This window comes from Sorex araneus, chromosome 10, assembly GCF_027595985.1.
Source record: "Sorex araneus isolate mSorAra2 chromosome 10, mSorAra2.pri, whole genome shotgun sequence".
Classification (NCBI taxonomy): Eukaryota; Metazoa; Chordata; class Mammalia; order Eulipotyphla; family Soricidae; genus Sorex; species Sorex araneus.
Genome location: NC_073311.1, coordinates 36,168,851 through 36,194,800, shown reverse-complemented (window position 1 = coordinate 36,194,800; position 25,950 = coordinate 36,168,851). Strand labels below are relative to the sequence as shown.

At 50.6% G+C, this 25,950-nt stretch overlaps 1 protein-coding gene across 2 annotated transcripts in view; it reads right to left on the bottom strand.

Moving 5' to 3' along the window:
• PLXNC1 (plexin C1) overlaps positions 1-25,950 on the bottom strand; it is a 172,224-nt gene that overhangs the window by 9,591 nt on the left and 136,683 nt on the right. For both annotated transcript variants that reach the window (XM_004602834.2, XM_055118386.1), the window contains exons 22-27: positions 16,849-17,026; positions 14,033-14,136; positions 5,031-5,085; positions 2,631-2,662; positions 2,428-2,535; positions 983-1,146 (exon numbers count right to left, since the gene is read on the bottom strand). In XM_004602834.2, the coding sequence (XP_004602891.2) occupies positions 983-1,146; positions 2,428-2,535; positions 2,631-2,662; positions 5,031-5,085; positions 14,033-14,136; positions 16,849-17,026 (641 nt within the window). The remainder of the gene's footprint in view (positions 1-982; positions 1,147-2,427; positions 2,536-2,630; positions 2,663-5,030; positions 5,086-14,032; positions 14,137-16,848; positions 17,027-25,950) is intronic.

Below are 25,950 nucleotides of genomic sequence, written 5' to 3'. Positions count from 1 at the left end.
GGAATAGGAGGCCAGAAAATGGGAAAGGTGGAAGCCAGTGGAGAGAGTTGGGACAGACTCTCCCAGTTGATTAAACGGGAGACAGTAGGACTTAGAGGTCTGGAATGTGACTTTCTCAGGTGCATCTCAAATGCTCTGGCTAACCTTTTGCTTTGGGGAACCTGAGTTTGTACTTATTCTTCCACATCTTAACTCTGGGTCTTACTCAGCTCCTGGACCAGAACATTCAAGTAGAGGCAAGGAACTATATTGACTGAGGAAAAATGAAGAACACATAGTAAAGCCTTGCTTTGGTTTAAGGTAAAATGAATTTTTTTTTTTTTTTGCTTTTTGGGTCACACCCAGCGATGCACAGGGGTTACACTTGGCTTTGCACTCAGGAATTACTCCTGGCAGTACTCCGGGAACCATATGGGATGCTGGGAATTGAACCCAGGTTGGCCATGTGCAAGGCAAGCGCCCTCCCTGCTGTCCTATCGCTCCAACCCTGTAAAATGATTTTTTAAATGAAAGCAAACACCATACTTAGGCTAGTTCTCATTGTATTGGAATACCACATTCAATAAATAAAAGCAGAAATTCCCATGCAGAATGAGAGGAAAGGCAACTTAAGCTACAAAGTGATTAGCTGAAGGACAAATAAGTATCTTCTCTATTAGAAAACCATGATAAAAATCACAAAATATTAATTTTTCATCCTTGGCTAGTCATCAGAATTTGTTCTAGCATTCTATACAAAGTCTTTTTCATGCATTAAAGATACTATGTTCATTTTACCCTAAAGAATAGAATTCTTAGCAAAGGACTGACTTTGTTGCTTAAATATAGTAGCAGTAAGAAACTGCTTGAATATTAAGCTAATGAAGGCAAATGATTCTGTACAGGGTAAATAAATTCTTCCATAATCATATGAATGCTTTCCTTTGTATTGAGATTCAGTCCCAAGTTCTTGAACACAATCAGTAATTACCAGCGTGCCCACCTGTTAGTTTTCCAAATATGGACAACATCAGGATCTGTGATTTTTTTGTTTTCAGCCTGGGCATCCAAAAAGTCAAAAAAGTATTTTATAGCAAATGGGGCTCTGCTGTTAGGTAAACTCCAGATGCTTCTAAAAAGTTTTTCCAGCACGGAGTGAATTGCCACCTGAAAGACAGAGGATATCAGATTTGGAAGACTAAAAATATACATATGAAAGTAAAAGCTTTGAAACATGATGGAAAAGGAAAAAAATAAAATGAAGTTCAGTGCAGAACAGACAGGCTGAAGAGAAGGTGGGCGAAACTCTCAAGTAAGGCCAATCTCAGAGTCTGGGACTAAGTGTTCTGCGTCCCACCCCACCAGACTACCCCAGCACCCGGGTTTAGATTTGGTTCATAAACTGCTGAATTCAGGCAATAGGGAAGTGTGTCTTAGAAACGTCTGGCCATTGAAATGTCAGTCGGAGTGCTGGGATGCATAAAGCACGGTGCCATGGATGTTTGGCTTTTATTGGTTTTGTTCAGCCTGCTAAGACGCAAGTGATATTGCTCCGTTCCCAGAATTTTCCCTGTTGTGCATGTTTCAATCATGGGGCCTTACTGTGTACTTTCCAAAGCACTCAAGTGTTTTACAAAAAGCCAGACAGGCAGAACTCTGTGGGATATATGAGAAATCAAGAGACTCTGGCTGGCCTCTGCCCTCTAAACAAATCTACTAAACAAATCCTCCAAATGGACGACAATGCGAAGAAGCACGTCAATAACAGCGGACTGAAATCAGAGGTAGATAATAGCATTTCCACTGCTGCTCATTTGAGGAGGAAAAAAAAGCAATCACCACAACTTGTTAATTGCACTAAAAGCAGATCAAGTTTGCCACTGATTTTATATTCCATTGACTTTCACATCTACATTTTAAAATGTGAACCGACTTCTTTATTTCAAAATGAAAAAAAAAAAACAGTAAGATTTACTAGGGTTAAAAAAAAAAGATTTACTAGGGTTATCAACACTGACCCCTCCCTTTAATTTTATTTACAATTAATTCAAAGAGGACATTTTATTGCTCATCTATATAATAACAAGTAAACCAAAAAGATATAATTGTACTATCAGCCAAAAAAATAACAATATTGGAATGATAGGGGAGAAATTGAGAATAACATTAAATCTAATAATATTAAATTAGATTGAAGATGATACTGTAGAAATTTGTAAAGTGCCTTTATCTTTGCAGTTCTGTGTGTGTGAGAGAGAGAGGGGGGGCGGGGAGAGAGGGAGAAAGGGAGAGGGAGGGAGGGAGAAATGTTTACAATTTAAACTTTCATTTTGCTTTGCTAGAAGGCACAAGGGATTTGTAACATTTTCACACTTCAGTGGAAATTAAGTCAAACACATCATACACCCCCAAGGTAGCCGTAAAGCCCTCGCAGAACAGTAAGTGTACCTTGGTCGACAGCAGCTTTGTCAGATACATTTCTTTTACTTTGAACTTGTGCTTCCCTCGATGTCTCTTTCCTTGCACATCTTGGAATGCTTCCGAATCTGGTAAGATCTAAAGGAAGACGGGTCGCACCGTTAGCCAAGGAGCTCACTGGCACTAAAGAAAGCAGGGGGCTCAGGAGCAAGCACGAGAAAGCCTGGACTCACCAAATGACAGTGGTCCTCTGTGTACTCCACATCTGAACACCAGAGAAAGGGAGAGAGAAAAAAAAATAGTCCATTAAAAACAAAACAAAAACCTTGGGTTAACTGGTCTTCCCCTTAGATGTGCTGCCTGCGCCTTAAACCAGAGGAATTACTCAAGCTCTTCAGAGGATATTTTTGACCCCTGCTATACCTTGAGATTTTTTTTTTCTTTTTGGGTCACACCTGGCGATGCACAGGGGTGACTCCTGACTCTGCACTCAGGAATTACTCCTGGCGGTGCTCAGGGGACCATATGGGATGCTGGGAATTGAACCTGGGTCAGCCTCGTGCAAGGCAAACGCCCTACCGCTGTGCTATTGCTCCAGCCTCCATCTTGAGATCTTAAGAACAGTAGGAAGACAGAACAGTGTGAAGAAAAGGATGGGCGAGGATCTGGAGTGGGAAGGAGATTCCCTGTTCTTGGAAGTTTAAAAATAAGAGGCTGAATGCTCACTTGCTGGAAATGGGATGGGGCGAGGCACTCTCTCATCAAACGGATAGTGCTGGAATTCTGTCCGTGTGCCAGGGCCCGTCAGGCACACAGTAGTGAATAAGACAGCCTAAGTTCCCTCCCTCATGGGATTTATATCCTGACCAATGAAAGGCTTCATATTACTGCTAGGAAAATTACAGCTGCGGAAGAATTGCATAGTATAAAAAACTGACTTAGACACTGGGAGTTTCTCTAAAAAGGGGTTGGGTTTGGAGTGCTGGTATGGTGGGTAGGGCACTTGTCTTGCATGCAGCCAACAAAGTTTGATTCCCAGCACCCCATATGGTCCCCTGAGTCCTGCCAGGAATTATCCCTGAGCGGCACAGAACCAGGAATAAGCCCTGAGCACCACTGGGTGTGGCTCCCCCCCAAGAAATTTTTTTTTTAATTTAGAAAATCTGAAAAGGGTTGTTGGATCAGAGAGATAGTGTAGCAAGTAGGGCACCTGCCTTGCATGCAGCAGGCCTCGTTCGATCCCTGGCACCCCATATGCTCCCCAAGCCCTGCTAGTAGCGATTCCTGAGTGCAGAGCCAAGGGTGAGCTCTGCCAACAACTGGGTGTGGGCCCAAGTCAGAATTAAGGTTAGGAAAATGGTGGGCCCCAAGGCACTGGTGAGAGCACTTTGGCTGGGAGGACAGCGCCCCCAGGGATGTCGGAGGGGACTGGGGAGGAGGAAATGAGCAGAACAGGTCGGTCCCGAATGCCACTGTGGGTTTCTGTTTCCTGTGTGGGGACAAGCTGAAGCCCTCTGCTCAGAGAACAGTGGCCATGGGCCCTCGAGGAGAGAAGGGACAACTAGGCAGAGCCCCACACGAGGGAGTGACTAGATGAACCCGGAGCAGCTCATCTGGGGAATCGGGGCAGAGCGAGACGCCAGCAGCCCCTCAGCGCTGCCTGCTGTGAGCTTTTCTCTGGTGGTGGCTGGGAGGTCCCATGAAGAGACCCCGGCTGAGGTCCAGGCCCCAGCCTGCCGCCCCAATCTCTAACAGCAAACTCGGCCAAAGATCCCTCTGGCCCCTTGGAACCCTCAGCACTGCATGGGAAGGCAGTTCTGAGCCATCTGAACGCGGGAGGGCTGCTCTCTGCCAGCCTGACTGTGCAGAAGGGAAGCGAGGGTGCAGACATGGGGGCGCAGAGGTGTCCTGCAGCCTTCCCCCTCCTCCTGGGCATTTTCCTGGCAGCCCCAGGGTCAGCCCAGCTGCCGGGACCTAACAGGCTGCTCAGTCCAGACGGCAGCCCTGTCCCGGACCCAGAACCCTGCGGAGGGCTGATAACCCGCTTGGCCGGATTATCATTTTTTTTGGAGACAAATCTGGAAAGGGGTTTAGGGATTTTTTTTTTTTCTGTTTGTTTTTCAAGGTCCTGTCACAATGTTTTCTTGTCTGGTCCCCACCCCATCTAGAGTAGGACTGACTGGCTACTGACTTCTCCCGCAGCTGAGTGCATCTCTCCTCTTTCAGGGGGGCTTTGCACGGTCCGCAGGAGGAGACTGGGTTATCTTGTTTGTCCAGTGCTGGCAGGACCAGGTGATTATCTAGCCGCTTCCCCCTTGGTCTGTTTGCCAGGGGATCGCTTCTCCTGTGGAGCTGGGTAAGAGTTTCGAAGGTGGAGATTCTAGCCGAGGTTAAGGCGGTGAAGAGGCAGTAACAGTTCGGAGCCAGCAAACTGTCTGCCCCGCCTCTACCTTCCTGTCCACCTCTTGCCAGGCTCAGAATCTCGGGACTAGAAACAGATCGAAATGGCTTTTCTCTGCTTTATTCAGCATCAGCTCAATCTTCCCTTTATAACAGTGTATCTGAGAGAAGCAGGAAGCAATACTTCATAAAGCCCCGCACGAACAAAAGGTGAACAACATTATATTGGTTACCTGAAGTAAAATTTGCTATCTTCTTAAAGACTTTTATGGTGGATCCATTTGATATCTGAAAGCAAAGATAAAAGAAAAAGAGAGAGAGGGAGAGAGAGAGTCGTTTTTAGCACTAAATGTCTTTCTCAGCTTCACACTGGAATTCGAAGGCTGGACAATCATCCATATGTCACTTAGGGAATATGACATTTATCAAGTGTTCCTAGGTTCTAGGCTCTGTGCGGGAAGCTGGGACTCAGCAGGACACTTGCCACGCTCAGGACCGTGTGGAGGAGACAGTCAGGGCGGTGAGAGGGAGGAGGCCAGGGGGAGGCTTGGAGGCTTGTGGCAGGAGGACAGTGGGCTCAGGGAAAGAAAACCAAGCTGCAGACAGCCTGATGGTCCCCGCGGAGATACAGCTCAGCTTCCGAGAGGGCAAGAGAGGCTTGGGACAACCTCTTTTTTTTTTTTTTTTTTTTTTTTGCGGTTTCTTTTAGACTAAGTGATGCTTAACTGTTTGGGCTTATGTTTTCTTAAAAAAAAAATGGTGTCACACCCATGCAGAACCCAGCCCCTGTGGCAGCGGGTATAAACCCATGCGATGGCATTAATGAGCCTCAAAAACATGATGTAAAGTGAAAGAAGCCAGTCATGAAAGACCACATATTATCTCACTTGTACAAAATATCCACATAGGCAAATTTACACAGACAGAAATTATATTTTTAGTTGCCCAAAGAAGGGCAGGGGGCAGAACACTATAACAAGCACCAGGTTTCCAGTGGTGACTAAAAATGCTCTACAATCAGACTGTGGTGATAATAACACAAAGATGCAAATGTACCCCAACCCACTGAACTGTGCCCTTTAAAAAGGTGACCTTTATGGTATAGAAATGATATTTCAATAGGGCGATTCCAAAACTGCCCTCTGAAATGTTCGCATTTGACAAACAAATGCTTGTACCACCCGTCACACACCACTGCGATCCCCGGGTATGGTCAAGAGTTGGCCCTGAGACTGTGGCCACCAGTGACACGTGTCCTTCCAGGGTGCCTCATCTAAAGGGTGCCTCTGTGGATGAAGGGGGATCGGATGCTAAAATGGGGAGAATCACCCCTTAGGAGAAGAATTCTGAAGGGTTGGTGCACACAGGCAAAAGATGGAGCGTTCCTTAAGACAGACAGACAGGAACACACACATGCTCACCCTGTGTTTGGATAGTGGAACACTAACATACATGCACATGCGCATAGCTGTGTATATGTGTGTGTGTGTGTGTGTGTGTGTGTGTGCCTGCCTGCGCCCATGTTCTTGTTGTCCTGCAGTGCCCGGTCAACAGGCAGATGGTAGGGACACATACTCTGATGTTGAGCGCCCTCCACTTTCTGAACATTAACTACTCAATGATCTTTCCTTGCGTTCTTCAGCCATTCTGAATTCCCAAACTAATTTCCAACTTGGCCTTCCACAATTTGGGAGGAAATAAAGGAGGGACTGAGAGTTTCTCTTCAGGCCTGCTGCATGTGGGTTAGCAGAATGTGCAAACCTGCTTAGCAAGCAGAAAACGCTGCAAGGCTAACCTCCTTCAGGCTCACCCACAGAGGAAGGAGCATCGAGCCAGCTGCTGAGGCCCCGGGCACAGCTGTCCAGCCAGCTGCGTCCAGCCAGCCGATAAACTGAGGCCGGAGGCTTCTAACTGCTGGTGTTCAGGTCTTGTGGGGAGTGGGGTGCAGGGAGGGGCTGGGTGGGGCCTGCATGTCTCTGGCAGGTGCTCTAACTGAGAATTCGGTCTCTTACTGAGCTCTCCGACCCTGCTCAGTAAGCAGTCGACGCTCTCTGCACCTCAGCCACTCAGCGCCGGCACATTTTCCGCTTCTCGTCCATATTTGTGGCAAAGCAAGTGGATGCTGCCTGAAGGCAACCCCTCAGCAACACAAGACAAAGCTTCTGAGCAGGTCTGAACTGAGTTGCAAGACCCCTCCCCACAAAGCACTGCATATGTGCTATTTTCAAGCCAAAAAATATATCTCTTCTTATAAAAGGAAGCTGGTGATTCATTCTGGGTAATTGTCAAAGAATGAATCCCAAATGGATCCCGTCGAGTGTTGAGCCAATACTCCGCGACTGTCAGGCGCTTTGTTTTGCCAGAAGTGAGCGCCCCGACTCTATAATCACAAACACCGTGGAGGGGCCTTCAGAGAAGGAACGCTGCCAAAAGTTCAAATGTCTTTTCAGGAGTTGGCAACGGCTCACTGCTGGCGCGGTGCTCAGGCACTCAGAGCGTGCAGACGCGGCTTGGACCAAGGAAATTTCCCTCTGAAATTATCTCCGGAGAGCAAGTGTAAAAGCATTTTATTAGTGGCTGAGTTGTGTGTGTGTGTGTGTGTGTGTGTGTGTGTGTGAGAGAGAGAGAGTGTGTGGCGGGGGAGGGGGGGAGTTATCTCCACATTTCTAATATCCACAGCTGTGCGAGGGCTGGAACTACTCCCCCTCCTAACCACACCCCACGTGGTACCCCTAGCACCACTGGAAAAGCAGAAAACTATTTACAGACATGTATGGTGGGGAAAGGTTTTGCTTTTCCATTTTGCACAAGTATGCCGACTGAGTTAAGGGCAGAGCTGCTCTTTGGAAAAGTGACTGAGAATTCAAAAACTATTAAAAATGCCATTGCGGCAGGGGCAGCTGGAGCAATAGTACAATGGGTGCATTTGTCTTACATGTGGCTGACCTAGGTTTGTTCTCTGCCACCCCATATGGTACCCTGAGCTCCGCCAGTAGTGATCCCCAAGCACAGAGCCAGGAGTGAGCCCTGACCATTGTGGGTGTGACAAATGTTGGGTGTGCTAGGAAGAAGTGTCACAGGTTTCCCTACAAGTGTCTTATTAATCCTCCCACACTTCTCTGAGGCCAGAGAGCATCCTTTGAGCTCCTCCTTAAGGAACGAAAACCAAATTAAATCAAAGAAAGATTAATGTCACTGGATAGATCTGGGGCCGTTATGTTTCTCCAGCCCAGAGCACAACTGGTACACAACGGTAGTTTCAAATTAAATTCTTTCCACTGGTGCAGAGCTCCAGGACTCGAAGTGACAACAAGGCCAGTGCCCTTTGAGAATGAGTGGGCTGTGCTGAAACGCAGCACAGATGATTCTAGACTTTTCCATCATCAGAATTAGGAGGTGTGACTCTGATGATGGGAAGGAGGTGACCCAGGGAGAAATGGACCCCTGGGCACAATTGAAAGTCACTCCTGAAAGAAACAGAAGCTGCATTTGTGCCACACTGTGGAGAAGGAAAGGTAAAATTTTTTTTCTTTGCAGGTAAGACGCTATCTTCATGGCAGAAGTTGAAGATAATTCCATAAAAATTGATTTTCTGGAAATACACAGGGTTAAATTTGTTATTTAACCTTATGAAACTGCTGTTTTGTAGATAAACATAGCCCAAATATGAGCAATTTTTATGTGGCGGCACCTAAGAAGAAAGGCTTGGATTTAGCCTAAGAATCTTATGAAACATTATAAATATTGCCACATCCAAAATTTAAATATTAATATGATCAGAAATATTGTGACACTAGTTCCTTGGAAAAAAATCTGAAAAGATCAAATCAGAGTGGCCTATGGAAACCCCGACTGGCACCACTCACCCCAATTTATGAGAAATGGCGTCACGAGAGAACCAAACCCTGCTCAGGTCCAGCCCCACGGAGGAGTCGCCACTCAGCAGTACCACTCTCCCCGTTCCCCCTTTGTCTTTATCTCTGACACCCCAAGAATGGGAGGTCATCCAAAAGTAGAAAGAGGAAATTGTCTCCCATAGAGGTAGGGGGAGGGGTGGGTCGGGGGATATATGGAGACATTGGTGGTGGAGGATGTACACTGGTGGAGGGATGAGTGTTCGATTATTGTATGGCTGAAACTCAAATATGAAAGCTTTGTAACTGTAGCTCATGGTGATTCAATAAAAAAAAAAAAAAGAATTCGAGGCCATGAGAAAGGAATCTGTTCCTTGGGGCCAGAAAGAAAGATAATTTCACTCAGCCCGATGCAGAGGAGGCTCTGGGCTCCTCAGAGCCTGTGGCAGTGTCCGGCAGAACGTTCTCCACAGATACAATTCTCCCCCTCTCTCTTCCCCATTCTCTCCCTCTCCCTCCTTCCCTCCCTCTCTCTTTCTCTCTCTTTCTCCCTCTCTCTCTCCCCACCCCCGCCTGGAGAATTTCAGACAGAGAAGAAACTCCTGACAGGCTTCCTGTTGCTTTCTGGGGTACTTGGGATCATTCCTGGGCCAGGAGCAGACTCCCAGAGAGGCCTGTGAGAGAGATCCCGAGCCAGAGCCAGGTCTCTGGGGGAGGAGCCGAGCCTTCAGACGTGTGGAATTGGGAACTGAAGCACTTCTCAGGCTCTGGTTGGACTGCAAGAGTCAGCTGTTGAAGAGAGCCCCTCTCAGATGGAGGCGAGCATCGTCTTCAAAGAATGCTGGCCTTAAGGGGGTGAAAGGAAGGTCTGGAACAAGGAAAAGGCCTTACAAATTCTCTGTTCTGGGATGCATCAGATTGTCACCGTTTTGAACGTGGCCACAGAGGCAGAAAACGCAACTGCCAGGAGTTTTCCTGAATTAGCTCCGGCTCTCCAGCCAGGCACTCTAATTCTGAGGCATGAGTGAGCACCCAATTCTGAGCAAAGGGCCCCGGGTGACCCCAGTCCCTTCTGCAATTCCTCCTGTACCAGTTTCCCAGAAGGCAAGTGTCAGGGAGAAGAGTGAGGACACTCTGGCAAGTTTCTGTACTTCTCAGAGCCTCAGAATGAAAATAATGATAATGTCTGCTTGTGGGGACACCGAGAAGACAAAAGGAGCCGCTTTTAGTCAGGACTCCTAGGACAGTGTCCGGTACACCAGCAGCCTTCTGTGCGTTCCTTAAATAATGGAATCCGCTCACTGTGGGCAGCTCCATCTCTTCAGCTTAGTCCACGGAGGGTGGGAACGTGGCCCGGTGACCCTCTGGAGCGTTCCTGAGTGCTCAGTGTCATGGGAAAGATAATGTGTGAGCAGAGACACTTTAACTTGAGCAGCAAACATTCCCTGACGACCCTCTGGTCTGTTCTGCCCCTCAAAACCTCACTCCGGACAAGTGTTGTGATCTGGTGAGAACATTCCTGTTGGATGTGATACCTCCTGAAACCATGACTGCCAACCAGGGCAGCCAGTGGGAGTAATAACACCAGCCAGCCAGAGTCCACACGGGTGCTGGGGAGAAACCACCCCCCCACCCCCACCTCCACACACACACACAACACCCCCCTCTCTCTGAGCATGCACACATGTGAATACATACACCTTTCCTGTATGTACATACACTTCTCTGCATGCAGACACATACGTATCCTTTCTCTTTTTCTCTGCACACACACACACACACACACACACACACACACACACACACACTGGTCTCAGTTCTATGCACAGCCCAGCCTCCCCCTCCTCTGCAGTGAACACACTTAGAGCCCCCCTCGCCTGCTCCCAGTTAGGGAAGCTCTCCCCTGGATTTAATTAGAGGGAAAAAGAAGCCTCTGGCTACGCGTGTTTGCAAAGACCCTGGTCTCATTGAATCTGCACATAACACAAGACTGGAGCAGAAACCCCCCTCCTCTGCTCAGCTGGCGTAAAATGAGGTGATAAAAGCACCTTCTTCATGGGGCTCTGGGGAAAGAGATGCCACACGCAAGCCTGTCTATGTGTGCACTCCCTTGCACCTGTGACTGTGTGACTGTGTGTGTGCTGGGTATCCGTGCCTATGTGCCTGTGTGTGTGACTGTAAATTTGTCATGTGTCCGTGTGTGTGTGTGCCTGTATGTAACTATGTGTGTTGTGTGTCATGTATGTTGTGGTCTGTGCATGTATGTGCAGAGTGAGCATACCACACTGGCTGCAGATAGTCCTCTTGGGAAGCCTCAGGAGGAGGGTGGACAAGGATGTCCAGCTGGGGTGCTGAGCCACCTTGCCCCTGCCCACAGACGCCCTGGGGCACCTGGTGTTCAAACCCGGACAGTCACTCATTCGGGGGGCCGGAGGGATGTGCTCCCGCAGTGGGGACTTTGTTTAGACAGGAGGAGGAACTGGCCGTCACTAAAGATTAACTTTAAAACCTAACTAATTTGGTCTAATTGGAGGGAGGTGAGTCTGAATCACTTAAAACTCTGAGTTAGATCCTATTTTTAAATGAAATATAGTTTTTTGCTTTTAAGCACTTACAGTGACTCAAACTAGGGTACTTTAGTAAATGAACAAGAGTGATAATTAGCATCTTGTCTCTTTGGAGGGAAATGCAAATGCCAGAGGAGAACACGTTTCTCTGTTCACAAAAGGGCAAAAGTAAGCTGCAGCCTGGCCCTGTGGAACACGGTGGCCCGTGTGTGTGTGTGTGTGTGTGTGTGTGTGTGTGTGCGTGCGTGCGTGCGCGCGCGCGTCACACGCTCTATGTGTTGTGTTTGCAGTATGTGTTGTGTGTGCTCTATGTGTTGTATGAGTGGCTGGGGGGGGGGAGGGAAGCCACTACATGCATGCTACAGGTCTAGGCAGCTGCAGCTGGTGGGCTGGGGGTGGGGGCTGGGGTGGGGATCCTTCCCCGAAGCAAGGGGTCATTAAAAAGCAGGCTTCCTGCCGCTCCGGTGCAGGCTGAGAGCGCTCGGGGCTGCCCCCTGACCTCCCTGTTTCCTTCAAGCTCCCTGCCTTTATTTGCCTTCCGGCTTAGCTCTTTAAACAGACGGAGAATCCTCTAAACACACGTGTCTTAGTCTTGTCATTTATTACCACCATGTGGCAGCGGTGTGAGGGGATGAGGCCAATAAATCACTTGGACGGGAAGTGACTGGGGGCCGGATTAATTCCATTATCATCTCTCAGCAGAGAGGTGTCTAGCCCGGTCCAGTCTCCCCGAAGACAGACGTTCTGCCTGACAGAGCTGCATCCCGGCGTGCCCTGGACTGGCGCCTCCTCTCCAGGCTCCGGGCAGAGTGGTCAGACCCCCCCAGCCTTGGGGGCCCCCTGCAGGCCACCGAGCAGCTGAGCAGCTTCCCTAGGTCTCCCTGAAGAGGTGTGTGTAGGCCTTGTAGGGGGGGGGGCCTCTCCCGCTGGGCTGGCCCCTACACCCTGGCAGACACCCTGGGCACAGGAGGCAGGAGGCATGGGGGGGTGGGGGAGGGAGGGCTGTGCCCTGCACCTCAAACTCAGCGTCCCCCCCAGCATGCAGTGGGTAGGGCGGCACCTCCTTCCCGACCTCCTCCCTGTCATGTAATTCCCTCAGGGGAGCAGCGCTTCTCCAAGTGTGGCCCATTGACAAGAATATGCACTTCCAGAAAGTTCCCTGGGGATTTTTACTAACTCCAAAATGCTCAGAACTGCAGCACTTGGCAGGATGATTCGCAGGCTGGAAAGCCTGAGCTGCTGGCAGGAGAGTGTGGGAGTTGGCTGTGACCCCTCCTCATTTCTCTGTCGGGTCCCCCTCAGCAAAGGGCTGGGGTCCCCCCCCCCCAGGCTGTCACCCAAAGCAGCTCGTGTTTACAATCTGGCTCTGAGGGCTACTCAGCCCCGAGGCCAAGGAGGGGCCAGGAAGCTGGTCTCTCCTCTCCGCTGTTCTCTAGGAAGCTCTGTTGAAGGAGCAGCCGGCTTCTCCCGGGTGGAGAAGAAGAGTTTAACCCTGGCACGGGGGAGCCAAGCAGGGCGCAGCTCCATCTCCCCCATCCCTGGGAGACCATCAACTCTCTGTACCCTGTTTGCCGCTGGGAACACCCCCTCACCCCAGGACCCCTCCAGCTCACCTCTGAACCCACCTGCCTGGCCCTGCCTGCAGATCTCCCTTCCCTCCCCCACCCCGGGGTAGGTCCACTGGGCGCTTTTCCCACCTGACGGTTTGCTGATGGCCGTTTGGGGAACCTCGCTCTCCCAGGTGTGCACCCCTCATTACCTCCAAGTTCCATGCACAGCCACGGGGGAGCCACACACGGCTCCCTGTGCAAGGAGCAAGTTCAAAGCCACCGGCAGCATCTGCTGCTCAGCCCCCAGGTCGTCCACCTGGCCCGGCCATGCCCGGCCACACCCCCGGCCCGCACACAGGCAGCGGATATATTCTCCCAGGTTAGACTCCTAAGAGACCTGCTCCTGGTTCGGCTCCTGGTCAGGAAAGCCATGTAGAAAGCCAAGGGAATGACTGAACCAGCATCCGGGATTGGACCGTTGGACAAGACGGGGCTACAGTGGCAGCACTGCAGAAAGCATCCCGCCACTGCACAAACTGCAGCCCGGCTGAGGCCTTTTTGCCTCAGATCATGCCACTCCCTGCCACCTATGCCTGTGCCTCCTCCTACCTGGCGAGCGTTTCCTCCCTCCCTGAGTCTCCATGGAGTCGTGGCTCTCCCCAGGAAAGCCTCTTAGATCCTTGGGGCCATGGCACCAGAACCCAGTGCAGGGTGGTGGCTTATCCTTTGCTTCCTTTCTCAGCATCTCCCCTCCCTGGTCAGGGACCCTGTGTCCCCGTCATCCGGGCCCCAGCACATGGAGGCTACAACCAAGACTTGGGGTGTGGCCATCCCGAAGCCCTGGACATGCCTGCATCGAACAGAGCACAGACGCGGCCACGTCAGCCGAATCCCCCAGCCCTCACCACTCTCCAGTTCTGGGCTCTGACGCCCCGTGTGTCCCTGTCACCTCCACACTTCCTCAGCAGTGGGGCAGGGGTGGGCACGGAAGATATGGCTGACACACGGAAATGTGCACCTTCCTCAGGAGCCCCACAGGAAAGGTTCTGGGGTCTATGGAGACTTCTGTCAGGTCTTTCACTGCCGAGTCTGTGGCAAGCTCGAGGCTCACTGTCCATGGAGCCCGAGTGCTCCTATGGGCGAAGGTACCAATGAAGTAAAGGCCAGAGATGCCCCCGGACATCTGGAAATGGAAGCCGGGGGATCTAGTGGACTCTGGCTCTTTCAGCTTATCCCCGACATGGGCGGGCTGCACGTCTCTTACCTCATAGTGCCCGATGGTGTTTAGCTTGGTTATCCCATCCTCAAGGATCACCGAGGAACTGTCAATATCCAGAAGTTCTTTCTGCCGGGTGCCTACCTGAAGCTCTGGAAAAGAAAAGGTGTGTGGAGAGGTCATTCTCTTCGAAAATCACAGCCGGGAAGTCTCAGGGCCATGCTCAGCTGGGCACAGCGTTAACTCAGAAGTGAATGAAAACTTAAGACGGTAAATGTTTGTTTGAAGATGCATCGAGACAGCACCCTGAGTTTTACTGCACTTCACTTTGGTTTGTGCTTAAGACTTTTAAAGGTCCCTTTTCACTTTGTTTTGTTTTGTTTTTTTTGCTTTTTGGGTCACACCCGGCGATGCACAGGGGTTTCTCCTGGTTCTACACTCAGGAATTACTCCTGGCAGTGCTCAGGGGACCATATGGGATGCTGGGATTCGAACCTGGGTCGGCCGCGTGCAAGGCAAACGCCCTACCCGCTGTGCTATCGCTCCAGCCCCTAAAGGTCCCTTTTCCCAGATGCTTTTACTCTGAGCCTAAAACCTGGCAATGGAGCAAATGATGACAAAATGAGGCATCTGCAGAGGGGCTGAGTGTGTCAGAAAATATCCTGTGTGGCATGCAGTCCCCAGTGGCTGAATTCCAACACCACACTCTTTTAGAGACTGTGGCCTGGGCTGAGTTTGCTTACCAAGGTGGGTTTTCATTTTGGGGGACCCACATGTTTATTATTTTAATGTCAAGTCAATGCCACTGACATCGAATGATGGGGATCCGGCACATAAAAACTTAAAGTTTGGCCGCCCGCTCTGAGCAGTGCCAGAGACAGCACCTGGGCCTCCCTCTGCTGTCCAGCCACATTCCCGCCCCTGGACTGCTCTTTGGGATCGCCTGCCCTGTCACTCACACGACCACACAGGTCCTGGTAGGTGACAGCAAGCAGCCCTGACCCCTAAGAGACGGTGTCCTTCCCAACAAAGTTGGGCCTTCTATTTCCTGTTACCCTAGGCAGGCCGGGGTCCCCGTCTGCACCACTCCTGTCCTTTTGGGCAGCTGAGCATGCAAGCCACTGCTGCTGGATTTCAGTGTTCAGGGAGGTGGCCTGAGCATTCTCTTTATTTGCCTTAGCTACTGGTGGTTACCTTTTTGTTTTTCTTTATTTGGGGAGTGGAGCAGGAGGGTTGCTAACCCTAGCAGTGCTCAGAAGCTACTCTTTGACTCTGCACACAGGAGTGAATCCCCCCACTCCCTGGGGTGCCCAGGGGACCACATGTGGTGCCAGGGATGGAACCAGGAGCAGCCAACAATGCAAGGCAAGAGCCTTACGCCCATCCTCCCCAGCAGCCCTGCCTTAGCTCTGAGGTCAGCCATGGAGGGAGTCTGGGAGAGCTGGTATCCCCATGCACCATCAGAGGCCACGGAGCAGCTCCCTGATGGCCTCCCCGGCTCCCAGCCTTGCTCCGTGGTGAGGCCAGGAACCCTGCAAGGGCATCACTACCCTTGGTGAGGTGAGACTGAGGACACTGAGCCATAGTCCCTGGGGGCCTCCGAAACACAGAGGTGCCAGGTGGCTCAGTGTAAGGATGCAGGTCCCTCGTCTAGGTTTCCAGGCCAGGCTTCCTGCTCTAAAACTACATCTGACTGGGGGATGGAGCGATAGCACAACGGATAGGGTATTTATTTGCCTTCCACGCACCTAACCGACCCGGGTTCAATTCCCAGCACCCCATATGGTCTCCTGAGCACCACCAGGAGTAATTCCTGAGTGCAGAGCCAGGAGTAACCCCTGTGCATCGCCGGGTGTGACCCAAAAAAGCATAAATAAATAAATAATAAAAGATAAACCTACATCTGACCTGTCTAAGCAGGAGGAAACGGAAGTTCGGGGGGAGGCAGAGGGCAATGTCCGGGGGCCGGGCTTTCTGGGGAGGCAGCCTCAGCAGCAGCTCCGTATTTGCTCAATTTTTCACTCTGATGGTCTCCTACCCCCACTCCCTCACCCTCCTTTCTTCTCTCAATGGTCTTCCCCCCACCTCCCCCACAGGAGGCCGGACCTGGAGGGCTGGGTGGGAGGATTTTAATTGCCTGCTTAGTGGAGGCAACTTGGGGACACTGGGGGAGATGAACCTTGCTGGCTGCCTGTCGCCCGCTGCATTTTCCCTCCTCTTCTCCTGTCCCATTATCTGCTATCAAATCCCACGGAGGTCCCCAGGGAGGGCAGCGTGGAGCTCAACTTTAAAATGTTGATGAACATTTGAGTGAAGTGGAGCCCTGTTAGCTGGCTCCCGCATATGCTCCGCTCTGCTGTGTACCAATAAAGGCGGCAAATGAATTCCGAGCAGATGCTTCTCCGGGAGGTGGGGGAGGCGGGAGAAGCCACTTAATGCGGGGAGGCGATTAGCAGGGGAAGATGACCTTTCCCAGCATGGGTGAGGGACTTAACACCCTGCTGGGGGGGCCACCCACTAATGACACCCTCCATATCACAACAAACAAATCAAATGCCAGTGTAAAAGGCAACAGGGAGGGCGCCAGCTTGACACCTTTGTGTCCTTCGGAGGCCCAGAGAGCATGCACGCATGCATCTGATTTACAAACATAATATCTTAGCACGCAGCCTGCCTCTCAGGGGGATGGGGACTTCTGCAAAGGACTGTGAGGCTTGGGGGAGAAAGTGGAGCCATGTCTTGGCCCTGGGACAAGTCTGACAGGGCAGTTCAGGACCCACAGGTGCCAAACAGAAGAAGGGAAGCAGTGTGGGGGGGTGGGGTGAAGGGGGAGGAAGAAAGTGCAGAGAGGAGGGCATGCTCACCAAGGCCAATTTCGTTCAGCTGAAGTCCGTAAGGAGAGCCATTTTTGCTCAGGAATGCTTGGAAAATCTTTTCTTTTGCTTGGCCGATGGTGTCACAGTCAAGAACGTTGACAGAGATATTCCGACAGACGTCTGCGCTCTCGTGTTCCGGGATTTTTTCAAAGACGACATTTAATGCCTGTGAGAAGCCGAACAGGTTTCCCCATTAGCGGGAAGCATGGATCCTGCTCAGCTAAGGACAGACCCCGGCTCCGGCACCACCTCGGCAAACACGGGCCCAAACCCGAACAGCCTCATCTTTTCTTTTTGCTGTCATCATCCATTCTTGTCAGAGTAACAGCAAGGAAAGCAATGCTTAAAAACTCTCATTACAGAGGAAGCCTTAAATAAATATACATATTAGTGAGTAAGATATCAGAGCACATGAATACTCTAAAAAAAAAAAAACCACCAAGATGGTTTCTAATTACAGCTTCAAAAATACAAAGGGAAAAAGAAAAGTCTCCGGCAGGCTGAGAGAGAGATGGGGGCAGCTTGGTGACAATCTTCCCTATGCACAGGACCATGAAATCCCAGTTATGAGGCTTGAGGTGTCGGGACGGTCAGGGGTCCCCATATTCAAGGTGGCCAAAGGCCACTCTCTCACAGCAGGCGCCCTCCCTCTGTGCACCTCAGCCTCCAGTGCACCCTTTAAGCCCCATCCTGTTATTCCTGCAGTCACGACTCCACATCACCCCGCCACCACTTAGTGTCAGCGAACCTCATCCTGGAGCAGCCAAGCAGGATGCCAAGCAGACAAACAGGACAGAACGGTCTCCACGCATGTGGACACACAAGCCGGCAAGATTTCCAAATGCACGGAACTGCCACTTCCGCAGGACTTGCCTGAGCACCAATGGACAGACCTACAGCCACGACTCTGGTCCCTGATCCCAACTGGGGGACGGGGGAGCTGGTGAGCTGGGGGTGGGGCTCGAGGGAGTCACAGTTATCCACCCTTGGTGAGCCTGACCTACCGAGGGAATATACAGGGGCGATTATACAAGGGGGTACCAAGGAAACATTAGGGGGAAAATGACTGGAAACCCAGATCACCAGAGAGCCCTTGCCCCCGCAATCTTGTGGAGACTGAGGTGAGTGAGGGAGACAGAAGATGAGGGTCCCAGTGGGGCAAGAGTTGCTGTGACACACTTAGTCTGTACACTGATCATCATGGGCAAGCATGGTGTGATGGGGGGTTGCCAGGGCCCATGCCTGATGGCTAGTACTCACGCATGCAGCCAGGTCACCTCCTCCACCCCACCCTAATCTGTCAGAGCATAGAGGGGTCCACACCAAGCTGCCTGCCAGTCTGGCGTCACCTCCCCCACTCCCACCCCTGGCTCACTGGGTGATGTGCCAGCCCCACATGAGCCTCCTTGGGCACCTGGTCATCCTCAGCATCCTCACCCGGCACCTCAGCATCCTTACCCAGCACCTTAGCATCCTCACCCGGCACCTCAGCATCCTCACCCACCCGGCAGGAATATCTGCATTCTCTGTGTCCAGGAACTGAATGAGTCCTGAACTCAACTGGCTGGGGGGTATCTGGGAGATAGGAGCAGGGTGGGTGTGGCAGTCCCTGGCCTGGAAAGGAGGGTGTCAGGCTCTCAAAAACATGCCTTCTCTTGGCTGCCTTTGAAGTGGCCACCCCAGCCCCTGGGCGTGAAGATGAGCCTGAACTCAGGGCAGTGCTAATCCAGTCACCAGGGTCTACACTGGGGGCGGAGGGTGTGTTTCCATCCTCCGCATGCTACCCTCGAGCTCTGGCCCTGCCAACCAGAGAGGGGACAGTGGGAGGGCGCTCAGTTTGTCAAACAAACTCGGACACGAGAGCTGGGGGAGAAAGTGGGGCGGGCAGGGAGGCCTACAGAAAAGCCATCCCAGAAGCAAACAACGGTGCAGCCTAGCCCTGGTGCTCATCCCTGCCTTCCCAAATCAGCAGTGCTGAGTGGGGCCTTCGGGGCCAGACGCCCCGCAAATGAACTGAAAGGCATTCTTCTATTTCTCTAACGTCTGATGAAGGAGGGCTGTAGTCACCCTCATTTTATTCATTTTCTTTTAAAAAAAAATGGGAGGGGGTTCTCCTAAGTGGTGCTCAGGAGGCCTGAGAGCCTGTCCTGGTGACTCTCGGCTAACCAGGCTAGTGTGTCAACTCTTGGTCCCCAGGATGTGGTGCTGCTCGGGCCCCGTGGGTGCACCTGGCCATGCACAGAGGCGACCATGCAGTGCTGGAGACCAAACTAGGTCCCATTGTGTGAAAGGCCTGTACCTTATCCCCTCTCCTCTCGCTCTGTTCCCCAACTGCACCCGTTTGGAAGCAATCAGAAAGAGGGAGAGAGGCTGTAACTTCTGGCAGGGACACACAGCTAGGGACAGAGCTGGGAGTTGGGAGTCTCTGAAGAATGGGCCTTCTTCCCACCACCGAAAAAAATAAAATTTTCAGTATATCTGTCTCCAAGGAGGGGATATATCACCAAATAATGGTACATGACAACAGCCAAGGAAGGTGTGCTTTAAGCATGCCAAGGGCTGTAGTGAGGAGTGCATCTGAGGAAAGCAGAATCCCAGAGATTCCTGATGTGGATGCTGTTGAGATAGACAGATTGCATGTGTGAGATCTGGTGGTGCTCATGGGCTACTCCTAGGGGTCATGGGTCATCCCCATGGTGCTGGGGTACCTTGTGGTACCCAAGGATCAAACTGGAGTCGGTCACATACCAAGCCAGAGCCTTAAGCTCTGGACTATCTCTCTGGCCCCAAGATGCCGCTGACTACTCCTAGATGAAACAGAGGACACAGAGAGTTCAGGTAAATGGTGCAAGGTCAGCTGGCGAGAAAACAGGAGAAGTAGGCATGCTAGCTCTGGATTCTTCCACACTTGGTGATCCAGATGGAAAGGATTTGGCAAATTCCATGTGTCCGCATCTCTAGGATGGCCATGAATTTTTAATGCTCGCAGATGGCTAAGTGCTCTGAAATGTGCACTGATCTCCTCCCCAGAAATCTGCCCCTCTGTAAAGAGAAATTGCTCTGGTTCTCCCTGTACCCTTGGCACAGCAGCAACCACGGGGCTGGGCAGCAGGTATGTTTGCCAATCAGCCATCTCTCCACCTTGTCTGTTAACAGAAGCCAGGTGCTGGCAGCTGGGGCGCAGCCTAAGGTAGGAAACACCTTCTCCAGGGACAGAAGGGCCCTTGGGTTTCCGAGGTCATGGAACCCTACTCTAACCAAGGAGACATAAGGGGAAAGAGTTTCTACTCGGACAAAAGAGAAGCACGGCAGTAGGAGCAGAGGCAGCTGTTTTGTGACTAGGAGGGAGGGCCAAGATGAGAAGGGAGATGGGACACTGCTGAGGATATAGAATGGCCTCGAGGTTGTTTATCTTTGGACTTTGTGCTGTCGGAGCAATTCTACGCTCTTGCTATTTCACGCACCATTAGTCAGAGTTTTCTCTTAGTACCAAAAGCACCAACATGAGAGCGCTCACTCTGTAGATGCTGCGGTAGATAAATTCATTCCCCAACATCCAGCTACTCCACACCTATTTGTGTTCCAAGCAGTACCGATCATAGACAGTAGAATGTGGCACAGATCCTGCTAGGAAGTATATGAAGACTGTTAGAACAACAGCCGTACAGACAGATGGATTCTAATATCAGAGAGGAGCTACAGTAAAAGAAAGAGTACTAGAGTAAAAGAAAGAGTGTTTCAGGGGTTCGTGGAAATACTACCTCTGGCTTGGAGGAGGAATGCAAAGGGAGAGAAGCCAAGGAAGGCTTCCTGGAGAAAGGGCATTTTAATTGGGTCTGGGAAGGAGCAAGATGGGCAATGACTCAAGGAGGTCTACGGTTCCTGGAGGTACTCTGTTTTAATTATCATTAGAACCTGTGAGCAGCAACTTTTAATCACATTCAAGCCTTCCACCAGGTCAGGTGGTCTAGACATTTAATCTCACTAGGAGAGAGTGGAGGCTGGAATCCTTCAGCCCTGCTTACCTCTCATCCCTAACCCTCCTGTCTTAGAGAGGCCTGTCCTAGTCATGCAGGGGAGAGGGGTGAGGGTGAAGCATGCTATTTTAGGTTTCTAAGAAAGCAGTGCTTCCTAAGTGCATGTACCGGGAATTGTCTTAAGTGCTTTGCTAATTCACCCTTACCGCTGCTTCAGGACAGGGGCACTCGTAGTCCTTCAGTCAATGGAAGAAGCTCTGGGAAGCTTCTGAAATCTGTGTGCAACCTGAGAACAGGAGCAGGTCCCAGCCAGGTCGAGTCCATACTCTGGTCTGTGAGGCTGAAAGGCCAGTGCAGGTGAGGGGCAGACTCAGGCCACCCAGAGTGTTCTCCAAATGCCAGCAGAGCAGCAAGACTCACAGAGACCACTGGTAGGGACACTCCACTCCTGACCTCAGCTCAACATGGAACCCCACAGAGCTCAGCCCCCCCAGAGGATCATGCGGAGCCCACACACCACTAAAAGGTCTCCAAAGTGGTGCTCAGGAGGCCTGGGGGTCCCACCCGTGATGCTCAGCCAACTGGACCAGCTGTTCAGCCCTGTGGATGTAGTACTGCTCATTCCCTGCCATGCTGGGGGTACGTGGGCCACTCTGAGAGTGTCAGGGGCCTCCAGATCTGCACCCCAGCAATGCTTCCAGGTCCATGTGATGCAGGGAATTGAGCCCAGGTTGGGCACTTGCTGACTGTGTGCCCTAAACTGCTGAATGATCTCCTGGCCTTGCACCCATCAGCATTTGAGGTGGAAGGGGGAAGGTGTTGGGCCACACTCAACTGTGCTCAGGGATCACTTCTGGAAGGACTGGATGGACTATGTGTAGTGCTGGGGATTGAAGCAGGGTCAGCCATGGGCAAGAGAAGGGCTTTAATCTCTGCACTGCCTCGGGCCCCATCCCAAGGGCATTTTTAAGGAGCTCATGTGCACCTGGAGTGAAGATGCCCTTTCCCAGGCGCTGTCGCCTTGTTGCCTGGGTATGCTCATGCAACAGAATTCTGGCCATTGAGTTAGCTGGTGGTGACACAGGGCAGCGGCTGGGAAAGGTCCTTAAAACACAGCTTGTGGGACCAGAAAGACAGTAAGGTAAGGTGCTTGCCTTGCACATGGTCAGCCCAGGCTTGGTCTCTGGCCCTGCAGGTGGTCCCCTGAGTCTTACCAGCAGTGATTCCTGAGCACAGAGTCAGGAGTAAGTCCTGAGCACTGCTGAGTGTGTCCACAATACAAAACAAAAAAATAAAAATAAATGGAAAGAGAAAGAACTAAAGAGGAGAAGAGAGTTGGTGACCATCCTGTGAGGCTCGGGAGGAGCAAACGATCTCACACCAGTGCTGGTTTCTGGTTTGCAGGAATTTCCTTCCACTCTACGAAAAAGTCATTGCTCCTTAAGAACTAGCACCCTGGGATAAATTCTTTTTTGAATGTTAGACTTTAAAATGAAGATATGAAATACCATTGTAAATAATGCTTTGCTTCTGTGCCAGCTGTCTGCAAAAACATTTCTCCTATCTTTGCCAGCCCACACATGTGAAAAGGTTTCCAACTGTGGCCTGCGACCAGGAGGTGAAGACAAGGGAAAGACAAGGAGGATCGCCTCAAGGATCGCTCACCCGCTCTGGGCTTCCACAGGAGGGCAGGAGATCTCGCTGTGGCCCCAGGGACTCTGCCCCCTGCCAGGATTGACCTCCCCTCCAGAGAGCGGTCTGTGAACAAGAAGGCCTACTGGAACACGCACAGTCAGACCCACAGAAAGGACTGGTTCATGTGAGACATGTCACAGACACCCCCTCTGGGGCGTTCATGTGAACTCTGTTCCATGGGCTGCTGTCTGCCACGGATGACAAACACCCGCATCTAGCAGTTCAATGTTGGCCGGGGCTGGAGAGAGTTCCATGTGTGCAGAGATGCAGACTCTGCATGCAGGACGCGTGAGGTCCATTCCCAGTACTGCCTGGTCCCCTGAGCACTGCTGGGCATAATCCCCCCAAACTGCCTGGTGTGGTGTGCCCCCCTCCAAAAACAAAAAATTCTACTGCAAAAGAGGCAGTCCAGGGGCTGGAGCAATAGCATAGCGGGTAGGGCGTTAGCCTTGCACACAGCCGACCCGGTTCAATTCCCAGCATCCCATATGGTCCCCCAAGCATCACCAGGAGTAATTCCTGAGTGCATGAACCAGGAGTGACCCCTATGCATCGGTGGGTGTGACCCAGAAAGCAAAAAAAAAAAGAGGTAGTCCATTTCTGCACCTCACTGTGATCAATAAATCACCAACCCAAACCAATGGCGAGGGGGCACTTTCTCACTTTCTGCTTTGGGGACCTTAAGGCTGAGAAGGGAAACTGTTCAGATGCGAATGTTGGTGATAAATAATGCACTGACTCTTTCTGGTTTGACAGCCAGACATCTTCCATGCACTGTCTTCTGACCTCGACAAACATACAAGGTGAGAGCTTATAATCACTGGCTTACAGATGGGGAAGCAGGTTGGGAGAGGCTGAGTGCCTTGCACCAGATCACTGAGAAGTTAAGTGGCAGAGCCCTGTCACATCCAGGCTGGGGGACCCCAGTTCCCACCCTCTGTGCTCAGCCCTATGACACACTTCCTGTTTTGTCCACAACCTTCTCTGCAATCGAGGAATTAGAAAGGTGGCTGGGATACTGGGGAGAGGGTTCCGAACCTGGGGGCAGCAGAGAGAGAGAGAGAGTGTGTGGTGGTGAGAGGATGTTTGCCCCCTCCCGAACTTCCTCATCCCCATTTTTAGTTAATAAGGAGGGAGGGGGATGGTGCTTTAGCCTTTTTCGGATACCTCAAGATACTAGAAAGCAATTTCCCACAAGTTGATTACAAAGCAGCAACTTTGTCATAAAAGGTCGAAGGCCAGTGATTGCTTTCATTAAGGAAAACCTATAAAATATATTTCTAATTGCATTTCAGAGCCAAGTAAAGGTCAGGAGAAAAGTTTGGTTCTAAGACACAGATGAATGAGAAAGGCAGGATTGGGGTGGGGGCTGTGGGGTAGGTGGAACTGGTCCCTGAAGTTTAGCATGGGTAGGAGGGGAGATGCGGAGGAGCTTCTGGTAGCGATCTTTCTCAAGCTGGGATTGGTGGTCTTCAGACCCTCAACCAGACACCCCTCTGAGCAAAAGCCTCCCAGACCTCCTCAACACCCACCACGTCCTTCCCCCACCCTTTAGAGACAGTACAATGCTCCTTGGATGGAGGTATCTGTCCCCCACTCCCCTCCACAATGAAATGAGGAGGGATCAAGGCTTTTTCTGTTTTGAAGAGAAAAAATAAATTTAGTGGCGACTCTCCTTAAATTGAACTTTCATCAAGTTTTATATACTTGCTAGCATCTGTTAACATTTGTTTATGAATCGAGAGTATCCATCTCATTTCAAATCTGATTTAAAATATTTAAGATGATTTTTAAGATTTTTGGCTTAATGAGTATTCCAGTTTGTTTTGTTGGCATGGAGACCCAGGAGTTTCAGATCTGTGGCCAGTGATGAGGTGAGTCTCTGGGTTTGCCGGGAAGAAAGAGGCCATGACTCTGGAGCTGGTGGAGGGTGAATTCTAGTTCCTTCACACAGTCGAGATCTAGATGGAAGGATGGAAACTTTTCTTGGAAAGGCCAGGTAATAAATATTTAAGACCTTGCTGCCTGGATGGTTTCTGTTGCAACTCCTCAATTCTGCTGCCATAGCAGGGAAGCAGCCCTAGATAGTAGTAAATGAGTGAGCAGACATGGCCGTGTTCCAATAAAACTTAATTTATAACACCGGGCAGCAGGGCCATACTTGGTCCATGGGCTATTGTCTGCTGACCCTGATCCAGAGGACAGTAATTCCAGATGCAATGCTGACTTTGACAACGCCAGGAAAGACAGATGTAAAAACATGCCTTTTATTTCTGCTCTGATTTACTACACACGTCACCATTCTCTGAGGAGTATAAGTATAAATAAGAACCCTCAGTAATGCAATAACAGTCACATTTGAGCCATAAAGAAGAAAATTAAATACCTCTGTACTTAGGTAACTAAATTATTTTCTAATCCCAAGATTATGGGCATGAAGAGAAAAGTCATTGAAAGCACTCATTTAACATTAATTTTTCAATTTCCACTGCTTGCCATCAACTAGGGAATGACTGACCTAAAATGATTAGTCAAACCAAAAAAAAAAAGTGGTTTTACTTCTTTGATCAGAAGCTCTGAACAGTAAGTATGAAGTTAGCAATGGTTTCGATATTATTGCAAGTCATAATGGAAATGATGTGCGCAGTGATGAAGAGAAAGAGAAGAAGAAAAGAGCTCCAGAACTGTTAATTAACTTCACTGTTTCTCCACAAATGCTAGGAGTATTAAAAACAAGACTGCTGAAGTGCAAACATCAGGACTTAATGAACAATGGGATGTAATTGAAGTAAGAGAATGACTTAATTGGGACAGTATGTTGTTTAATCACGAGGATAATGGATCTTCTGAAAGGACAAGTGAGAACAGGAAGAGCAGTGGGGACAGCACCTTGGCCAATGAAGCGTGAAGCCACCAAGAGGGGAAGGCTCTGCTAGACCCCCAAGTTCTCATTCAGTGCTGCTGCTATTGCTCTTGTTTGCTCTGGGGCCACACTCTCTGGTGCTTAGGGCTGACTCCTAGCTCTGTGCTCACTCCTGGCTCACTCAGCACGACAGTCCCCAAGGGATCAGCACTTGAGGGGTGGGAGCCCCATTGGCAGGGGGTGGCTGGAGCGTCTATAAATCATAATGGAGGCACTGCGGCTACTGCCTGCAGGGGAGCCGGACTCCTTCGGGAACATCTAATCGTCTTAAAGACGTTCCCATAGATGGAAGAAGGGCGACAATAATGTTTGTTGAAATACTGCTTCCCAGGGCGCCAAGATGCTATCTCTGTGCTACAGCAGATTGGCAAACTCATTTCCTGGGTTTAAGAGTTCAAAAAACCATTTCTCGCTTCACTTTGATTATAAGTCAACCTGCTCTTGCTAATTCAGCACACTTGCTACAAGTTATTGGCTTTCCTTCCCTCCTGGAAG